The sequence below is a fragment of the Syngnathoides biaculeatus genome, chromosome 16 (genome assembly GCF_019802595.1).
Source record: "Syngnathoides biaculeatus isolate LvHL_M chromosome 16, ASM1980259v1, whole genome shotgun sequence".
Lineage (NCBI taxonomy): Eukaryota > Metazoa > Chordata > Actinopteri > Syngnathiformes > Syngnathidae > Syngnathoides > Syngnathoides biaculeatus.
The window spans coordinates 4,695,435-4,711,097 of NC_084655.1; the positions used below are offsets into that span (position 1 = coordinate 4,695,435).

At 45.5% G+C, this 15,663-nt stretch overlaps 1 protein-coding gene across 8 annotated transcripts in view; it reads right to left on the minus strand.

Moving 5' to 3' along the window:
• LOC133514307 (junction plakoglobin-like) overlaps positions 1–15,663 on the minus strand; it is a 180,421-nt gene that overhangs the window by 56,349 nt on the left and 108,409 nt on the right. For all 8 annotated transcript variants that reach the window (XM_061845886.1, XM_061845885.1, XM_061845888.1 and 5 more), the window contains 2 exons: positions 5,649–5,870; positions 22–275 (listed from right to left, as the gene is read on the minus strand). In XM_061845886.1, coding sequence (XP_061701870.1) covers positions 22–275; positions 5,649–5,870 — 476 coding nt within the window. The remainder of the gene's footprint in view (positions 1–21; positions 276–5,648; positions 5,871–15,663) is intronic.

Genomic DNA, 15,663 nt, shown 5'->3' on the forward strand with positions numbered 1-15,663 from the left:
AGAGAATGGAACATAAAGTACCGGATCATCATCTGCAAGGAGCTTGGTGAGCTCTGGTACTGCTCTGGTGGCCAGCTCAGCATCATCCTGATAATTTATCAGGTGAACTATGGCTGTCTTTAGTAACTGCGAGGGCTCAGCTAGTCTTTGCACGTTGCTCTGTTGTGTGGGATCTGCTTGGACAGGTATGGCTGCCTCTCCTTCCACCAGCGTCTCTGGAAACATGGCTGCCCTTACGCGCTGGGCCCGGGTTAATGAGTATTGAGCATCTAAATCTGGGGAGGGAACATGAGACAAAGAGAGGATGAAGTTATATCAGAGGAAAAAATGGCTCGAATTCGAAAAGGCTTTTACTAAATACTTGCCATGAGACTAACAATGACGCATACCCAAACACATGAGTAATAGACTTCAGACAACCACAACTTGGTGGTTTCCTTCAAACTACAGAATGCATCATCTCTAACCATTCAAGATGCATTATTTTTAACCCTTCAAAACAACAAACTTGACAGTTTAAGTCGTTTTAGTAATTATGTCTTTGAATCAGTGCATGAGTAATTCACTCAAGCACTGATGCATTCATGCATGTAACTTTCCCATTATATGTATTCTAGTGTTTCGCTGATGAATAAAGAAATATCTCTACAGTGTTCCCCTGTTATTCGCGGGGGTTACATTCCTTACACTCCTGCACATTATGAAAATGTGTGAATAATTGATGCAGTATTAATATACCTATGTATGATATGTACTATATTTTTTCAACCATAGTATGCACTTAAGTCTTACATTTTCTCTAAATAGCTTAATTTAAGCTTAAATGCTGTGTGAGGTGTCCAATGAAGTACACTTCAACATACTAGTTACACTATTGGCATGCATGCCAGCACATATTTTAGCATGTATGCAAGTTACCATATGATGGCGCTCATGAGGTAGTGAGGAACAATTGCATTTCACATCTGTAAGGAGAATATCTTATTTGCAGTACTTTTCAAAATATGTTATACTATTCCAATGTGGTTGAGTAATAGTTACATTCAACTACAAGCTGTGACGGCAATTTTAAATTAGTTTCACAGTTTGTCCGCTGTCAGTGGACCTTCACTCAAACTCTTGTATTTATATGATTAGAATTTAATACTGTATGTGAAATAGCCATATACAAGTAGAAATAACTGATCTAACATCATTTATAAATTTGAAAGGAAAGATTCAAACATCCATAAAGTAACATGATTAGGACACCGACTAACATTTGATGATGTCATCAGAAGAATATGATTAAAAAGGCTATTGGTAGTATAATATTACGATAAAATAGAATATTGTAAAAATAACACAAATTATCAAAACAAATCAAGTAATAAATTATATTTACAACTGGCATCTTGTTGAAAACACAAAAACATTAAAAATAAGATGTGTAGCTTCTTCTACTTTTAATGTACAGAGAATATTACACTCAAGTGACACTGTCAAGTTTTCTTCTTTGGATGTGCATGTGTCTGTTATTTGGTTATTCAGTACAATGATGTGACAGCGTATTCAACAATCACATGAGAATTTTGCTCAGTGAGCAACGAAAGGATTAATTATGTCTTTTGCAGCTTTGTTTTTGTCAATAACTTGGTTATGCAATCAATGTTATTATTTTATTATTCTCTTTGTGCACCAACAGAAATGGCCTAGAACCTAACATGTAGAAAAATAAATAAATGGCAACATAAGCATGTACTGTATTCATTAAATAAGTTAACATCAGATTCCAGAAACAGAAGTGAGAGATGTGTAGTGCAGACTTTTGCCTTTTTTTTTCTGAGAATAATTTAATGTACTCATCCCACTTCACCTGCTCTCACACTGTGTGTGTGTGTGTGTGTGTGTGTGTGCGTGTGTGCGTGTGCGTTTGCATGCATGAGCTGTAAGGTGTGCGTGTGCTTGTGAGCTGCATCAATATGGGACTCAGAGGAGACACTTCAGTTTATGACGAATCGAAACTTCAGCATAAAGCAGGGCTAACAGACCTGAAAATGAACACAGCAGCAATAAGTTATGAGGATCAATTGCTTTCAGTGCACGCTTGTTCAGGTGTGAAGCTCCAGTCATTCCAAGGTAGCAATGCAAAGAGCATTTCAGTCTCCATAATAAACAAATAGACAACAATTGGATTTTTCTATTTGAAGTTTGTTTCATCTTAGGCATATTCAGTTGTTTTCACAATATTTTTAGTTTGAACCAAGTTTGAGGAAAAAAAAATGTGTATAGCAAAAACATCAAGATGATTGTGATAAACAACGGCAGCTTCTTTTTACAAAATATGAAAGGCCATTGGACTTAAAACTGTATAAACGTTTTATGTAGGCCACTGCACATCAATAAAAGAAAGAAAAGTAATTTAAGTCATACTATGGAGCCTTGCCATATACATTTTTTATGGATTTACTCTAGGTTTTCCACATTTACACAAACAAGAAATTGTATTTTGTCCAGTTTGTTATGAGTAAGAAACATTGCCTTTGCCTGAGCCGGAACAAGTAATCAGCCAATTGCAAGAGACATGAAAACATGCTGATTACTGACCAAAGTTTAAAATTTAAAACCAAAAATACTTTCCTTTTATACATTTTGCCTTCTTTTAAATCTCAGACACAATCATAAAATCAAGCAAGAAATAATGAAAAACATGAACATTACACAAAAACCAAGAATTTTTTTAGGAATCAGCATTTAGCGGATCACCCGTCCCTATTCCTGCAATAAATGCTTTACTGTATGTCAGTCCCGAAATGTTGAGAAAAGGGTAGGTGTCATGCTCCTGGCTTCCTGCCCAGGCTGCTCTCCAGGTAACCAACCAGAGGTTCCATGATATCTCCGTCCAGATGGAGCCTTGGCTAGCCTCGCAGGCTAGCGCGGCTGCCACGCCAACGGTGGCCACTCTGCCGGTGCCACCAGTTCCGCCCGCACCGCTCGCCACGGAGCTCCCCCGTACCAGTGTAACCCCGTTCTCACGACTGGAATGATTCTCAGGCGACTCAGTGAACGTTAAGCCTTTCCTCGCTCAGTGCGATCTCCATTTTGAACTGCAGGCGTTCGCCTTTCCCAAGGACCGCTCCAGGATCGCCTTTGTCATTTCCCACATGACGGGAAGGGCGGAGGCATGGGCCACGGCTGAATGGAGTCGTAACTCAGAGTCTTGTAGTTCCTGGACGTCATTCGTCTGCACACTCACCTAGGTGTTCCAGTATGCCGCGCCGGAGCGTAAAGCGGCGGCCTCCCTCATGACGCTTCGCCAGGGCCGTCGTCGCATCTCGGACTACGCGATCGAGTTCCGGATCCGCACCGCCGAGAGTCGGTGGAACAAGGACGCCCTGCATGACGCCTTTTTCCAGGGACTTTCCCCTCAAATCCGTGGTCTTTTCATCGCCATGGATCTCCCTCCTTCGCTGGACGCGTTCATCGCGTGGGTTCTCAAGGTCGACCAGCGACTGGTAATGCAGCGTGAACTGGCCGCGATGACCGAAGGAGAGAGGGAGGGCCCCAGTTTGACCGCTGCCCAGTCGTCCACGCTGCCTTCCATGGCTGAACCCATGCAGGTGGAGGGTCTCGACGGTCCAGCGGAGGAGCGTCTGCCCCGCCAACGGGAGGGTCGCTATTTTTAGTGCGGGCATCTGGGTTACTTGATCACCCGCTGCCCGGTTCGACCAAAGCACCCCGACATCGGGATCTCCACTCGGGTGAGTGTGCGGTATACCGCGGCGGATTCAGGGAGGTCACTTCTTCACCTCACCTTGGGAACAGACTCCGGTTCATGCAGTGTGACTGTGTTCATTGATTTCAGGTCGAATGCAAACCTAATAAATCCCCGCGTGGTCGAGGCGTTGGAGGCAGCAAACTTCCCCATGCAACGGCTTCGTAACGACTATGCTGCCAACGGCAAGCTCCTTTGTCGGGTTACACACCGCACCCAGACGTTACGTATGAGCTTTCCGGACGCTCACTCGTATTAGCTTTCATGTCTTCGACGCACGTAGCACCGACATCATTTTGGGCAGCCCGTGGCTCAAAGAACATAACCCGCACATAGATTGGGACACGGGTCAGATCAAGACATAGGGAGAGGACTGTTGCAGACGTTGTTTCGCTGTTCAGGAAAACGGGTGGATTCAAGTCGCGCCGGTTCGGCTAACAGAACCAAGTACCGCCTCGGAGCTGACTACTACTACTCCTGCTACGACAACTTGCGGGAGGTTTTCTCTGAATCTAAGGCAAAATCTCTGCCGCCGCATCGGTCATACGACTGCGCGAATGAACCCCTGATAGGCACCTCACCTCCCAGAGGGAAGCTGTTCTCGTTAACAGGACCAGAGCACCAGGCCATGAGGGACAAGGAGTCGCTGGCAGCCGGACTCATTCTCCCCTCACCCTCACCAGCCGGTGCAGGATTTTTCTTCGTCAAAAAGAAGGACTCAACGCTGCGACCCTCCGGTGTGTGCGGCCAATAAGACTTCCCACCTACGGCCTGTTGGAGAGTTGCGACCTCTGTCCATCCCCTTCCGCCCGTGGTCACACATCGCGCTGGACTACATCTCCGGCCTACGGCCCTCCCAAGGGAACACAGTGGTGCTGTCTGCAGACAGCCCAGCTGGTGTTAGACGAGGTCGTCTGTTACCACGGGCTACCCCGGAACATTGTTTCTGACAGAGGTCCGCAATTCAGCACCCGCTTCTGGAAGGAATTTTGCACCCTCATCGGTGCTTCAGCTTGTCTGACATCGGGTCATCAACCGGAGTCTGACGGCCAGACGGTGAGGGTAAATCAGGAGTTGGAGACCGGATTTCGATGCCTGGTATCCAGGGACCAGAGCACGTGGAGCCAGCGCATCAAGTGGGTAGAGTATGCCCACAATTCTCTACCCTCCGCCTCAACAGGTATGCCTCCACTCCACGTCGTGCATGGCTATCCTCCGTCCCCGTTTCCTCCACTGGCCACAGAATCCGTGGTCCCGTCAGCCCTGGCGGTGGTACGACGCTGCAAACAAACCTGGGAGGGAGCTCGGAGGACGCCGCTGCGCATGAGCAGTGCCTACACGTCCGCAGCAGACCGCAAGAGGAGGGCCGCATAAGAACTCAGAGTGGGACAGTGAGTGTGGCTCTCCACCGAAGATCTCCCGCTGCGGACAGAATCCCTCAAACTTGCTTCCAGGTTCGTTGGCCCGTTCCGATTACCAAGATCATTAACCTGGTCGCCGGCTCACTGAAACTGCCTAGGTCGATGAGGGTGCACCCTACGTTCCACGTCAGCAGACTACGCCTGAATCGCCCTTCGTCGCTGGCTCCTGGCCATCTTGACAAAAGGTAACGGGATCAAAGCCACAACCTTCAGGTTGGGGGACAACCGCTCCATTCCTTCGGGCCCCAATGAACCCCCTGACAGGCACACAAATGACAAAAAGCTCATGTGCATATGAAACAGAGTGAATGCTATTGGGTAGCGTTGGCGTTCACAGCTGGCGTGTGAATGACCCGATCACAATAATCACACATCTGATTGGTTGGCTCTAGCCAGTGAACAGCATAACTATGAAAGGAAATGGAGGGATGGCTGGATGGATGGATACTAAACTGGCAGATATTACGTCTCACCTGTGGGACTTTCTTGTTCATCAGGTGCTCCTGGTCCATTACTGGTCGTCGCAGGTGCGGTAGTAGTACTGGTTGTAGTGCTGGTGTATTTCTTACTACCACTGCACCCTGTACTACTGTCATCATCCCACACTGTGGTGGCTCCTGATTGGATGCCAGAGTCTGAGGCGTAGTAGGTTTGCTGCCACTCAGCCACTTTCACCACACTATCCGCTTCATTCACTGCAAAAAGAAAGTTGCTTTATACAAGACACGTGTGTTAACTTTTTTGTTTTAAGCTTTTTTTTTTGCCACCAGTTCACACAGTTCTCTTCCTCTCATTTGAAGGGATGGCACCAGCCCACCTGCAACCTTAGTAGGAAAAGTGAATCTGAGAATGGTTGGGTGGATGGTTATCTTTTTTTTAATGCCAATGTCACACGTTTATACCACTTTTAATCAACCTAGTACATTCAAAGTAGTGGAGATGTCCGTTCATCACGCTGCCTTCTTTAGAACATCTCAATAGTACATTTTTCTCATGCCCCCCCTCCCATTTTCTCCATATTATTATCACTCAACAACTCTGCCAAAATCTTTTGCTGTTGACACTTTGAAATCTATTTGCCACCATGTTTACAAATTAACGCGCCAAGATAATAAACTACAATCTGTTAGACTATCTAGAGACTAGGGCTGGGCAATTATTTGGTCGTGATTAGATATAAATTTTAGGACGATTACAGTAAATCAGCTGTAAGCATGTTAATGTGATCAAACATGACGGAAACAGCCAATAAGAGTTGTCCTTTTCCTCCTCCACTTTAATTTTTAAGTTGTAAAAGTAAATAGAAAAGTAATGCAGTGGAACCTCGGGTTACGAATTTAATGTTTAGTGACCCCATCCTCAAACCGAGGTAATGTTTCCCATTAAGCTTAATGAAAATGCATGGTAGGTTGATTGAAAACTTTAAATTGCCTTTTAGTGTGGTTGTGAGAGTGAGTGGTTGTTTGTTTATTTGTGCCATGTGATTTGGTGGCAACTGGTTTGCGGTTTACCCTGCCTTTTGCCCGAAGACACTTATGTGGGAAGGGTCCAGCATGCACCTGACCCTTCTGAGGATAAGCAATTCAGAAAATAGATGGATGCATGTACAAGTAAATGCATTTTATTTCCCCATACTTTTTCATTTTTTATACATTATATATATCCATTGGTGGCACGGTGGAGGAGCTGGTAAAGCTTTGGCTTCACAGTTCTGAGGTCCTGGGTTCAATTCCGGCCCCGTCTGTGTGGAGTTTGCATGTTCTCCCCGTCCCTGAATGGATTTTCTCCGGGCACTCCAGTTTCCTCCAACATCCCAAAAACTTGCAATATTAATTGGAGACTCTAAATTGCAATTGTGAGTGTGTCTCTATGTGCCCTGCGATTGGCTGGCAACCAGTTCAGGGTGTACTCCGCCTCCTGCCTGTTGACAGCTGGGATAGGCTCCCCGTGACCCTCGTGAAGATAAGCAGCAAAGAAAATGGATGGTTGGTGAAGTATGTCTTATGCCCATATTTAGTCATGACTCCATAATTTCCTCATGTCCTCAGTAGGGCTCTGTTCTGTAGCCAGATGTGTCCTTGATCGCATCTCTGCACGTAGGCTAGCGTTGATGAACTGCATACTAGACACTTTGTAATAATCCATTGCCAGCTAGAACTGGTTGAGACAGAAACCCTTTGTCTAAGTGGAAAGCCCCGATCTCCCGCCACAAGTTTGATACCACCCATAGTCCGCCCTTCTGACAAGATAAAGGATGCGTGCTTTCTCTGTATGTTCGCACTTGTGATCTGCTCTCGACAGCCATTGTCTGTAACTCATAAGTGCACGGAATATTCTGTAAGTAAATTCTTCGAAGAAAGTGTTTATCATTTCCAGCCTTTATTTGGATAACCAACATTCTCAGTACCTGAAATTAGACGAACACGTGGAGGAAAGAAAGCGTCCTCCAACAATGGGTATATCTATCCAGCCTGTTTCTGAGCCTCTTATTCTCACGAGGATTGCGGGAGTGCTGAAGGCAAGCCAAGCCATCATTAGGGTAGGGTTCACCCTGAACCAGTTTCCAGCCAGTCACAGGGCACATGGAGACAGATAACAGTCGCACTCACAATCACACCTACGGCCAATTTACAGTCTCCAATTAATGCATATTTTTGGGATGTGGGAGGGGAGAACATCCAGGAGCCAAATCAGCTGACATCAGGCAAGAAACAACCTAGACCCTGAATTGGTTGCCAGACAATCCCAGGACACAGCACACATAGAGACACACAACCACTCAAATGCACAATCGTGTCTAGTCAAGGTGTGCCCTATTGTCTCATCAATCTGTTAGTATGGTGTTCTTTTTTTTTTTTGGTGTTGCAAGTTTGTCTGTGACCATTTTCTAGTGTCCCTGTGCTTGCGTGAGCCATACACTTGACAGAGCACATCATCACAACGAAGTCCTCAAATGTGACTGAATGATTAGAGCCTACACCACAAGGCTGCCAGCATGCAATCTCTGCGCTCTCTAACACAGGCAACCATCAGCGACTAAGCTCATTTCATCTCATTCCTCAGCTCCTATGTCCTTTTGTGTCCAGAGTGCTTCTTGTGATATTTTTTCTGTCTACCCAACCGACCACACCTTACCTTATCCCCCACACATTTTTTGTAGACACCAATTGTTCTGATTTTGAAGGTAATGTCATGTTTTTCTTTTCCCAATCAGTGTGCCCTCACCTGTAAGTGGTCCCTCCAATTACTATTTTGACACCCATTTAGCCATATATATGTGGCCAATGGGGGTGCAAAAGTAAAAGGTCATTGTCATTCTTTTGGCAGTTTTGTTGTCACATTGTTCTGCAATCGTTTCTTCACCTCTCCACCCATGTTGTGTGCGGACCTGCTCCAGCACCACCCATGCTGTGTCTGTCAGTATTCATCTCAGCTGGTCCACTAAAATCTCATGCTTAACTCCTGAAACTTCGGGGGGCTGTCACCAAATTGGACCTTTTCTTGTCATTTGGGTCGAGCTCCACAGCTCCGGAATGTTTTTTTTTTTTTTTTTTAATAATGGTTGGGCACACGGCATGGGACTGGACCCAAATGCTCTGAGGACTCCGAGGCAAGGGCATGATGTTGAGAGTGGTTTTATTCCAAACTGAGGTCATTCACAGCTAAGCAGTCCAAGAAGAGACACAAAAACGTAAGGCTACAGGAAAAGTCCAAAAACATGAAAGGCAAAACTTGGGAAGATGAACCAAAACATAAGAAGACCATCATGGCACAGTAACACTGTAACACAGACAAGAGCTATAAAACGCTTGTGTACTCACGTATGATTAAGCAGTGTTCAATGTATAAACAAACAGGACAAACTGGCAAACGTAGAAGACACTTAAGGCTTAAATGACGAGTCTAATTAGTGTACATGCAGCGCAGGTGTGGGAGTCCTGCAAGAGACAACTCCGCTCAGGGCAGTGGCTTGGCCATGCCCCCAACAGAGCCCCCTCTCAAGGCGGGGGTCCCAGATGCAACAAAACATCAAAAAACAGGGGAGGGCGGAAGGGGGCCCGGAGAAGGGCACACACACACCCCACCCCAGTCTGCCTGGTGGCCGTGCAGGCCACCCAAAGCGAGGAACCCGAATGAGCAATTCAGGAAGTCAGCTGGGATCCCAGCACCAGTGTCCCCACGGGGCGACTCAGGCAGACAACCTCAAGGGGGGTCCAAAAGGCAGTCCAGAAACCAGACAGTAGCATGTGACATGTGACGAAGCCCCTTTGAGGCATGGTCGAGAGCCAATGGCTGCCAACACTGGCAGAGAGCCGCTCAGGCTTGGGCGAAAGGCCGCTGTGGTTCGGGTGCGCCCAAGGTGTGGTCGTGAGCCGGGCCGTGGATAAGTCGCCGCCGAGACATGGTTGTCAGATGGCCAAGGATTGGTCCCAGCCGAGACGTGGCCGAGAGGCGGCCGTCGAATGATAGCCACCGAGATGTAGAGGTGAGGCGAGTGAGGATCGGTCGCCACCGATGTGGTCATCAGGCGGCCGTGGATTGGTCGCCGCCCAGACAGGAGTGAGGGGCGGCCATGGATTGGTCGCCACCAAGACAGGTGGCTGTGGATGCGTCGCCGCAAGAATCGCCACAGTGGCCCTGTCACCGGCGAGGCAAAAGTGAGGGGTAAACGCCATGAGCCAGGCGTCACCGGAGTAAAAACAAGGGGCCTTGGCCGGTCTGCTGAAGCTGGCCCAAGAGAACCGCAAATTCAGAACTCCTCCACTCCTATTGATCCTGGATAAGAATGGAGAAGGCAGCAAACTCCTCGACCCACTGCACCTGAACGGCAGCGAACTCTTAATCCCTCTAAACCAGAAAATTGTATCAATCGGTTTAGAGTCTGCTGGGTCCATATATGGCCAGCTCATTCTGTCATGGGCATGTGACAAGGGACTGGACCCTAATGCAGGACTCCGAGGCAAGGGCATGTCGTTCAGAGTGGTTTTATTCCAAACTGAGGTCATATATGGCTAAGCAGTCCGAGAAAGCAGAGGCACAAAAATGCAAGGCAAAGAAAAAAAAAAAAACATCAAAGGCAAGGTCCGATAACTTCAAGGCAAAACTTGGGAACAAAACAAACACCACTATGATGGCACAGGATCGCTGTAATGCAGGGAAGCACTACAAAACACTTGCGTACTCACACACACGATAAAGTAGTGTACAACAATGGATGGTTTCTTCCGGCTTGTCCCTTTCGGGGTCACCACAGCGTGTCATCTCAGATGAACGCACATATATGTTTGGCACAATTTTTACGCCGGATGCCCTTGCTGACGCAACCCTTCTCAGGGAGTGGAGCCCCCAGTGGGATACAAACCCACAACCCCTGGTTTACCAAACCAGTGCTCTAACCACTGAGCTACGGGGCCTGTTGTGTACAACATACACAATGAACTGGCAAATGTAGATGACACACGCAACGTTTAAATGCCTGGTTTAATTACTGTCCATGCAGCGCAGGTGTGGGACTGCTGCCACAGGCAGCTCTGCCCCAGGGGAGTGGCTTAGCCATGCCCCTGACCAAGGCACTCACATCTGAGTTTTCCTTTTTGAACTCCATCCATTCATTTTAAACAAACTTTCTCCTTGTTGGGGTTGTGGTGTACTTGAGCCTTTCCTAGCGGATTTTGGGCGAAAGCTGTCTTAGAAATAGACTACTGAAACAAATGAAGTTGTCCAAAATAAATGAAATTCACCTGTGAAATGCAGTAAAAACATGGCTTGTTTTTCCACTCAGATTATACAGTAGAGTTGATGAATTTGACGTGTTTTTCAGTCTAAGTACATGATTTTATGAATGATCCAACTAGCAGTGACACTTGTACAGAAATATTGCATTTTATGGAGAAAATATCACTGAGTCTTGCCAAGATATCAGCCAAAAGCGAGTGTTGACAGAAATATTTTCACTTACTTGCTCATTAACTTCTCTTAGTTTCCTGAGGAACAATTAAAAATGAAAGGAATTTTTCATCTTCGTCCTCGCTGATGACAGTTATTAAAAAAAACTGTCTTTGCAGAAACCTATTGCTAACTGCTGTCTCATGAGAACTGCAGCACAATTGCTGAGGTGGCTGACGGGATATTATAAGACATTAATTTAGGCTATAGTGAAATGCATTGTTGTATGAATAAAGAGGCCAATATGTGTAATCTATGAAAGTGCAAAATCCCAAATATGAGTATTTTGCCCCTTAACTATTATGCTCTTTTGTCATATGAACAGCAGAGTTAAAACTTTGTGCATGTATATTATATGAAAGTTTTGCTGCTCTGAGCTCCAGATTGCACCCATAATGTGTGAGTGTACAATTAAAATTTTTATGTTGTCATATTACTGCAAGCAGGCCAATCTGGCAAGTAATCTATTTAGCGAGCAACTTCATTCCACTGAGGGCACTTGCATCAGGCAGCTGTGATTAGCGGCGCCAAGTTGCACTGAGCAGATTGAGCGAGGCAGGAAAGCATACCAAGGTCCATGAACATTAGCATTTTCTTAAAAAAAAAAACACAGGTACATAAAACATGCTCAGTAACAGACAGGTGAATGGAGAGGTTTAATTGAATGAAAGAGCAAGGAGCCAACAGAATTAGCTTCTGATTCCAATGGGTTTGGAAGAAAAATCCAAATCAATAACACACTTGAATGATTAATGACACTTTTAACATTAATATCTTTAATAATAAGAATGTCTAAAAATTGATTATGATAAGATCAATAACTGGAGCCATGCAGCCAAAATAGTACTGTGACAAGAAAAAAAAATGTTAAAAAAAAAAAAAAGTCTAGTTGGAATAGTTAATGCAGCCCTGTGGGGACCCTCGTCAGTACAATCTGTAGGTCAGTCCCAAGCCGGGATAAATGAAGAGGGTTGCGTCAGGAAGGGCATCCGTCGTAAATCTGTGCCTAACAAATATGAGTGTTGATCTAAAGAATCCCATACCGGATCGGTTGTGTCCCAGGTCAAAAACGCCCGCCCCCGGGACTGGTCACATGCAGGGCGTCGGTGGAAATTCAACTACTGTGGGTCGAAGACAAAGACGCTTTGGAAACCGGATTCGTCAGCAGAAGAAGAGGAATGCACACAGCCTACAACTGAGTGTAGGGACTTTGAATGTTGGGACTATGACAGGAAAATCTTAAGAGTTGGTTGACATAATGATCAGGAGAAAGGTTGATATATTGTGCATCCAAAAGAGCAGGTGGAAAGGTTGTAAGGTTAGAAGTTTAGGAGCAGGATTTAAATTATTTTACCATGGATAGATGGGAAGAGAAATGGAGTAAAGGTAATTCTAAAGAAAGAGCTGGCTAAGAATGTCTTGGAGGGAAAACGAATATCAGCTCGAGTGATGAGGCTGAAATTTGAAATTGAGGGTGTTATATGTAACGTGATTAGTGACTATGCCCCACAGGTAGGATGTGACCTAGAGATGAAATAAATTCTGCAAGGAACTAGATTAAGTAGTTCTGAGCATTCCAGAGAGAGAGGAAGTCGTGATTGGTGCAGATTGTAATGGACAAGTTGGTGAAGGAAACAGGGTGATGAAGAAGGGATGGGTGAGAACAGCATCCAGGAAAGGAACTTTGAGGGACAGATGGTTGTGGACTTTGCAAAAGGGATGGAAATGGCTCTAGTGAACACTTTTTTCCAGAAGAGGCAGAAACATAGAGTGAGCCAGAAGAGTGGAGGTAGAAGCACGCAGGTGGATTATATTTTGTGCAGATGATGTCATCTGAAGGAGGTTACTGACTGTAAGGTAGTGGTAGGGGAGAGTGTAGCTTGACAGTATAGGATGGTTGTGTGTAGGATGACTCTGGTGTAGGGTAAGAAGATTAAGAAGGCCTACGTAGAGCAGAGATGTGGTGGAAGCTGAGAAAGGAAGAATGTTGTGTGGGCTTTTGGAAAGAGTTGAGACAGGCTTTCGATGGACAGGAGAATCTCCCAAAAGATTGGGCTACTACAGTCAAGGTGATCAGAGAGACAGGCAGGAGAGTACTTGGTGTGTCTTCTGGTAGGAAAGGGGAGAATCAGACTTAGTAGTGGAACCCCAAAATACAGGAAGTCATACAAGGAACGAGGTTAGCAAAGAAGAAGTGGGACACTGAGAGGACTTATGTAGGATGACTCTAGTGGTGGGTAGGAAGATAAAAGAAGACAAAGGGAGAGCAGAGAACCATGTGGTGGAAGCTGATAAAGGAAGAATGTTGTGTGGCCTTTTGGGAAGAGGTGAGACAGGCTCTCCATAGACAGGAGGAGTTCCCGGAAGACTGGACAACGACAGCCAAGGTAATCAGAGAGACAGGAAGGAGAGTACTTCTGGTAGGAAAGGGGAGAAGGAGACTTGGTGGTGTGACCACAAAAGACAGGAAGTTATACAAGGAAAGAGATTGGCGAAGAAGAGTGGGACACTGAGAGGACTGAGGAGAGGTGAAAGGTATACATTGAGATGTGACGTAGGGCGAAGGTAGAGGTGGCCAAGGCTAAACAAGAGGCATATGATGACATGTACACCAGGTTGGACATAAAAGAAGGACAAAAGGATTTCTACAGGTTGGCCAGACAGAGGGATAGAGATGTGAATGATGTGCAGAAGGTAAGGGTGATTTAGGATAGAGATGGAAATGTGTTGACTGGTGCCAGAAGTGTGCTAAATTGATGGAAAGAATACTTTGAGAAGTTGATGAATGAAGAAACTGAGAGAGAAGGAACAGAAGAAGAGGCAACTGTGAAGGAAGTGGCAAAGATCAGTAATGGGGAAGTTAGAAAGGCACTACAAAGGATGAAAAATGGAAAGGCACTTGGTCTTAATGACAATGATGGAAGCAATTTGAAAGGTGGCTGTGGAGTTTTTGACCAACTTATTCAACAGAATACTAGAGGGTGAGAAGATAGATGCCTGAAGAATGGAGGAAAAGTGTGCTAGTTCCAATTTTTAAAAAACAAAGGTGATGATCAGAGCTGTGGGAATTATTGAGGAATAAAGTTGATGAGCCACACAATGAAGTTATGGGAAAGAGTAGTGGAGGCTAGACTCATGACAGAAGTAGGTATCTGTGAGCAACAGTCTGGTTTCATGCCAAGAAAGAATACCACAGATGCATTATTTGCCTTGCGGATGCTAGTGGAAAAGTACAAACAAGGTCAGAAGGAGCTGCATTGTGTCTTTGTAGACCTAAAGTAAAGCCTATGACAGAGTACCAAGAGAGGAACTGTGGTACTGCATGCGTTAGTCCAGTGTGGCAGAGAAATATGTTAAAATAGTACAGGACATGTATGACACGTATGGCAGCAGAACAATGGTGAGGTGTACCGTAGGTGTGTCAGAGGAATTTAAGGTGGAGGTGGGACTGCATAAGGGATCAGCTCTGAACCCCTTCCTGTTTGCAGTGGTAATGGATAGGCTGACAGATGAGGTTAGACTGGAATTCCCTTGGACCATGATGTTCGCAGATGATATCGTGTTATGGAATGAAGATCAGCCGAAGTAAAACAGAATGTAAGTTTTGTGAATGAGAAGAATGGAGGGGTTGGAGGGGGGAAGAGTTAGGCTCCATGGAGAAGAGATAGCGAGGGTGGATGACTTCAAATACTTAGAGTCAACAATCCAGTGTAATAGTGAGTGTGTTAAGGAAGTGAAGAAACATGTCCAAGTGGGGTGGAACAGTGTGGTGGAAGACGTCTGGAGTGTTATTTGATAGAAGACTCTCTGCTAGGATGAAGGGCAAAGTTTATAAAACAGTGGTGACACCGGCCATGATGTACGGATTAGAGACGGTGGCACTGAAGAGACAACAGGAAGCAGAACTGGAGGTGGTAGAAATGAAGATGTTGAGGTTCTCTCAAGGAGTGAGCAAATTGGATAAGATTATAAATGAGCTCATTAGAGGGACAGGCAAGGTCGGATGTTTTGGAGAAAAAGGTTTGAGAGAGCAGACTTCAATGGTTTCGACATGCCCAGAAGGTGACACTGAATATATTGGGAGAAGCGTGCTGAGGATTGAGCTGCATTTTTTTTTTTTTAGAACATTACTAGTATACAAGGCTCTTGTCTCTGGAAACTTTTGAAAACACTTGGAAAACATTGGCGTATATCCGGAACGGTTTCTTCTTCACTTTTGTGAGCTAACGTGTGATCACGTGACACTTCGAGATCAGTGGTCCAATAGACACTTTATGCTCCTGTGTTGGGTTTATCTTTATGTATGATGTCTGTAGAAGATAAAAAAAAAAATATCCAGTGCCATACAGCCATTGATTTACTTCCACTAATCCAAGGTTCGGTCAGGCAGCATCTTAAGCAGGGAAGCCCAGACGTCCCATTCCCAGCCTCACAACCCGAGGTGTCGCCAGGCCAGCTAAGAGACTTAGGCTCTCCAGGGTGTCCTGGGTCATTTCCTGTGGCTCCTCTTGGTGGAACGTACCTGGAACACTGTCATGGTCC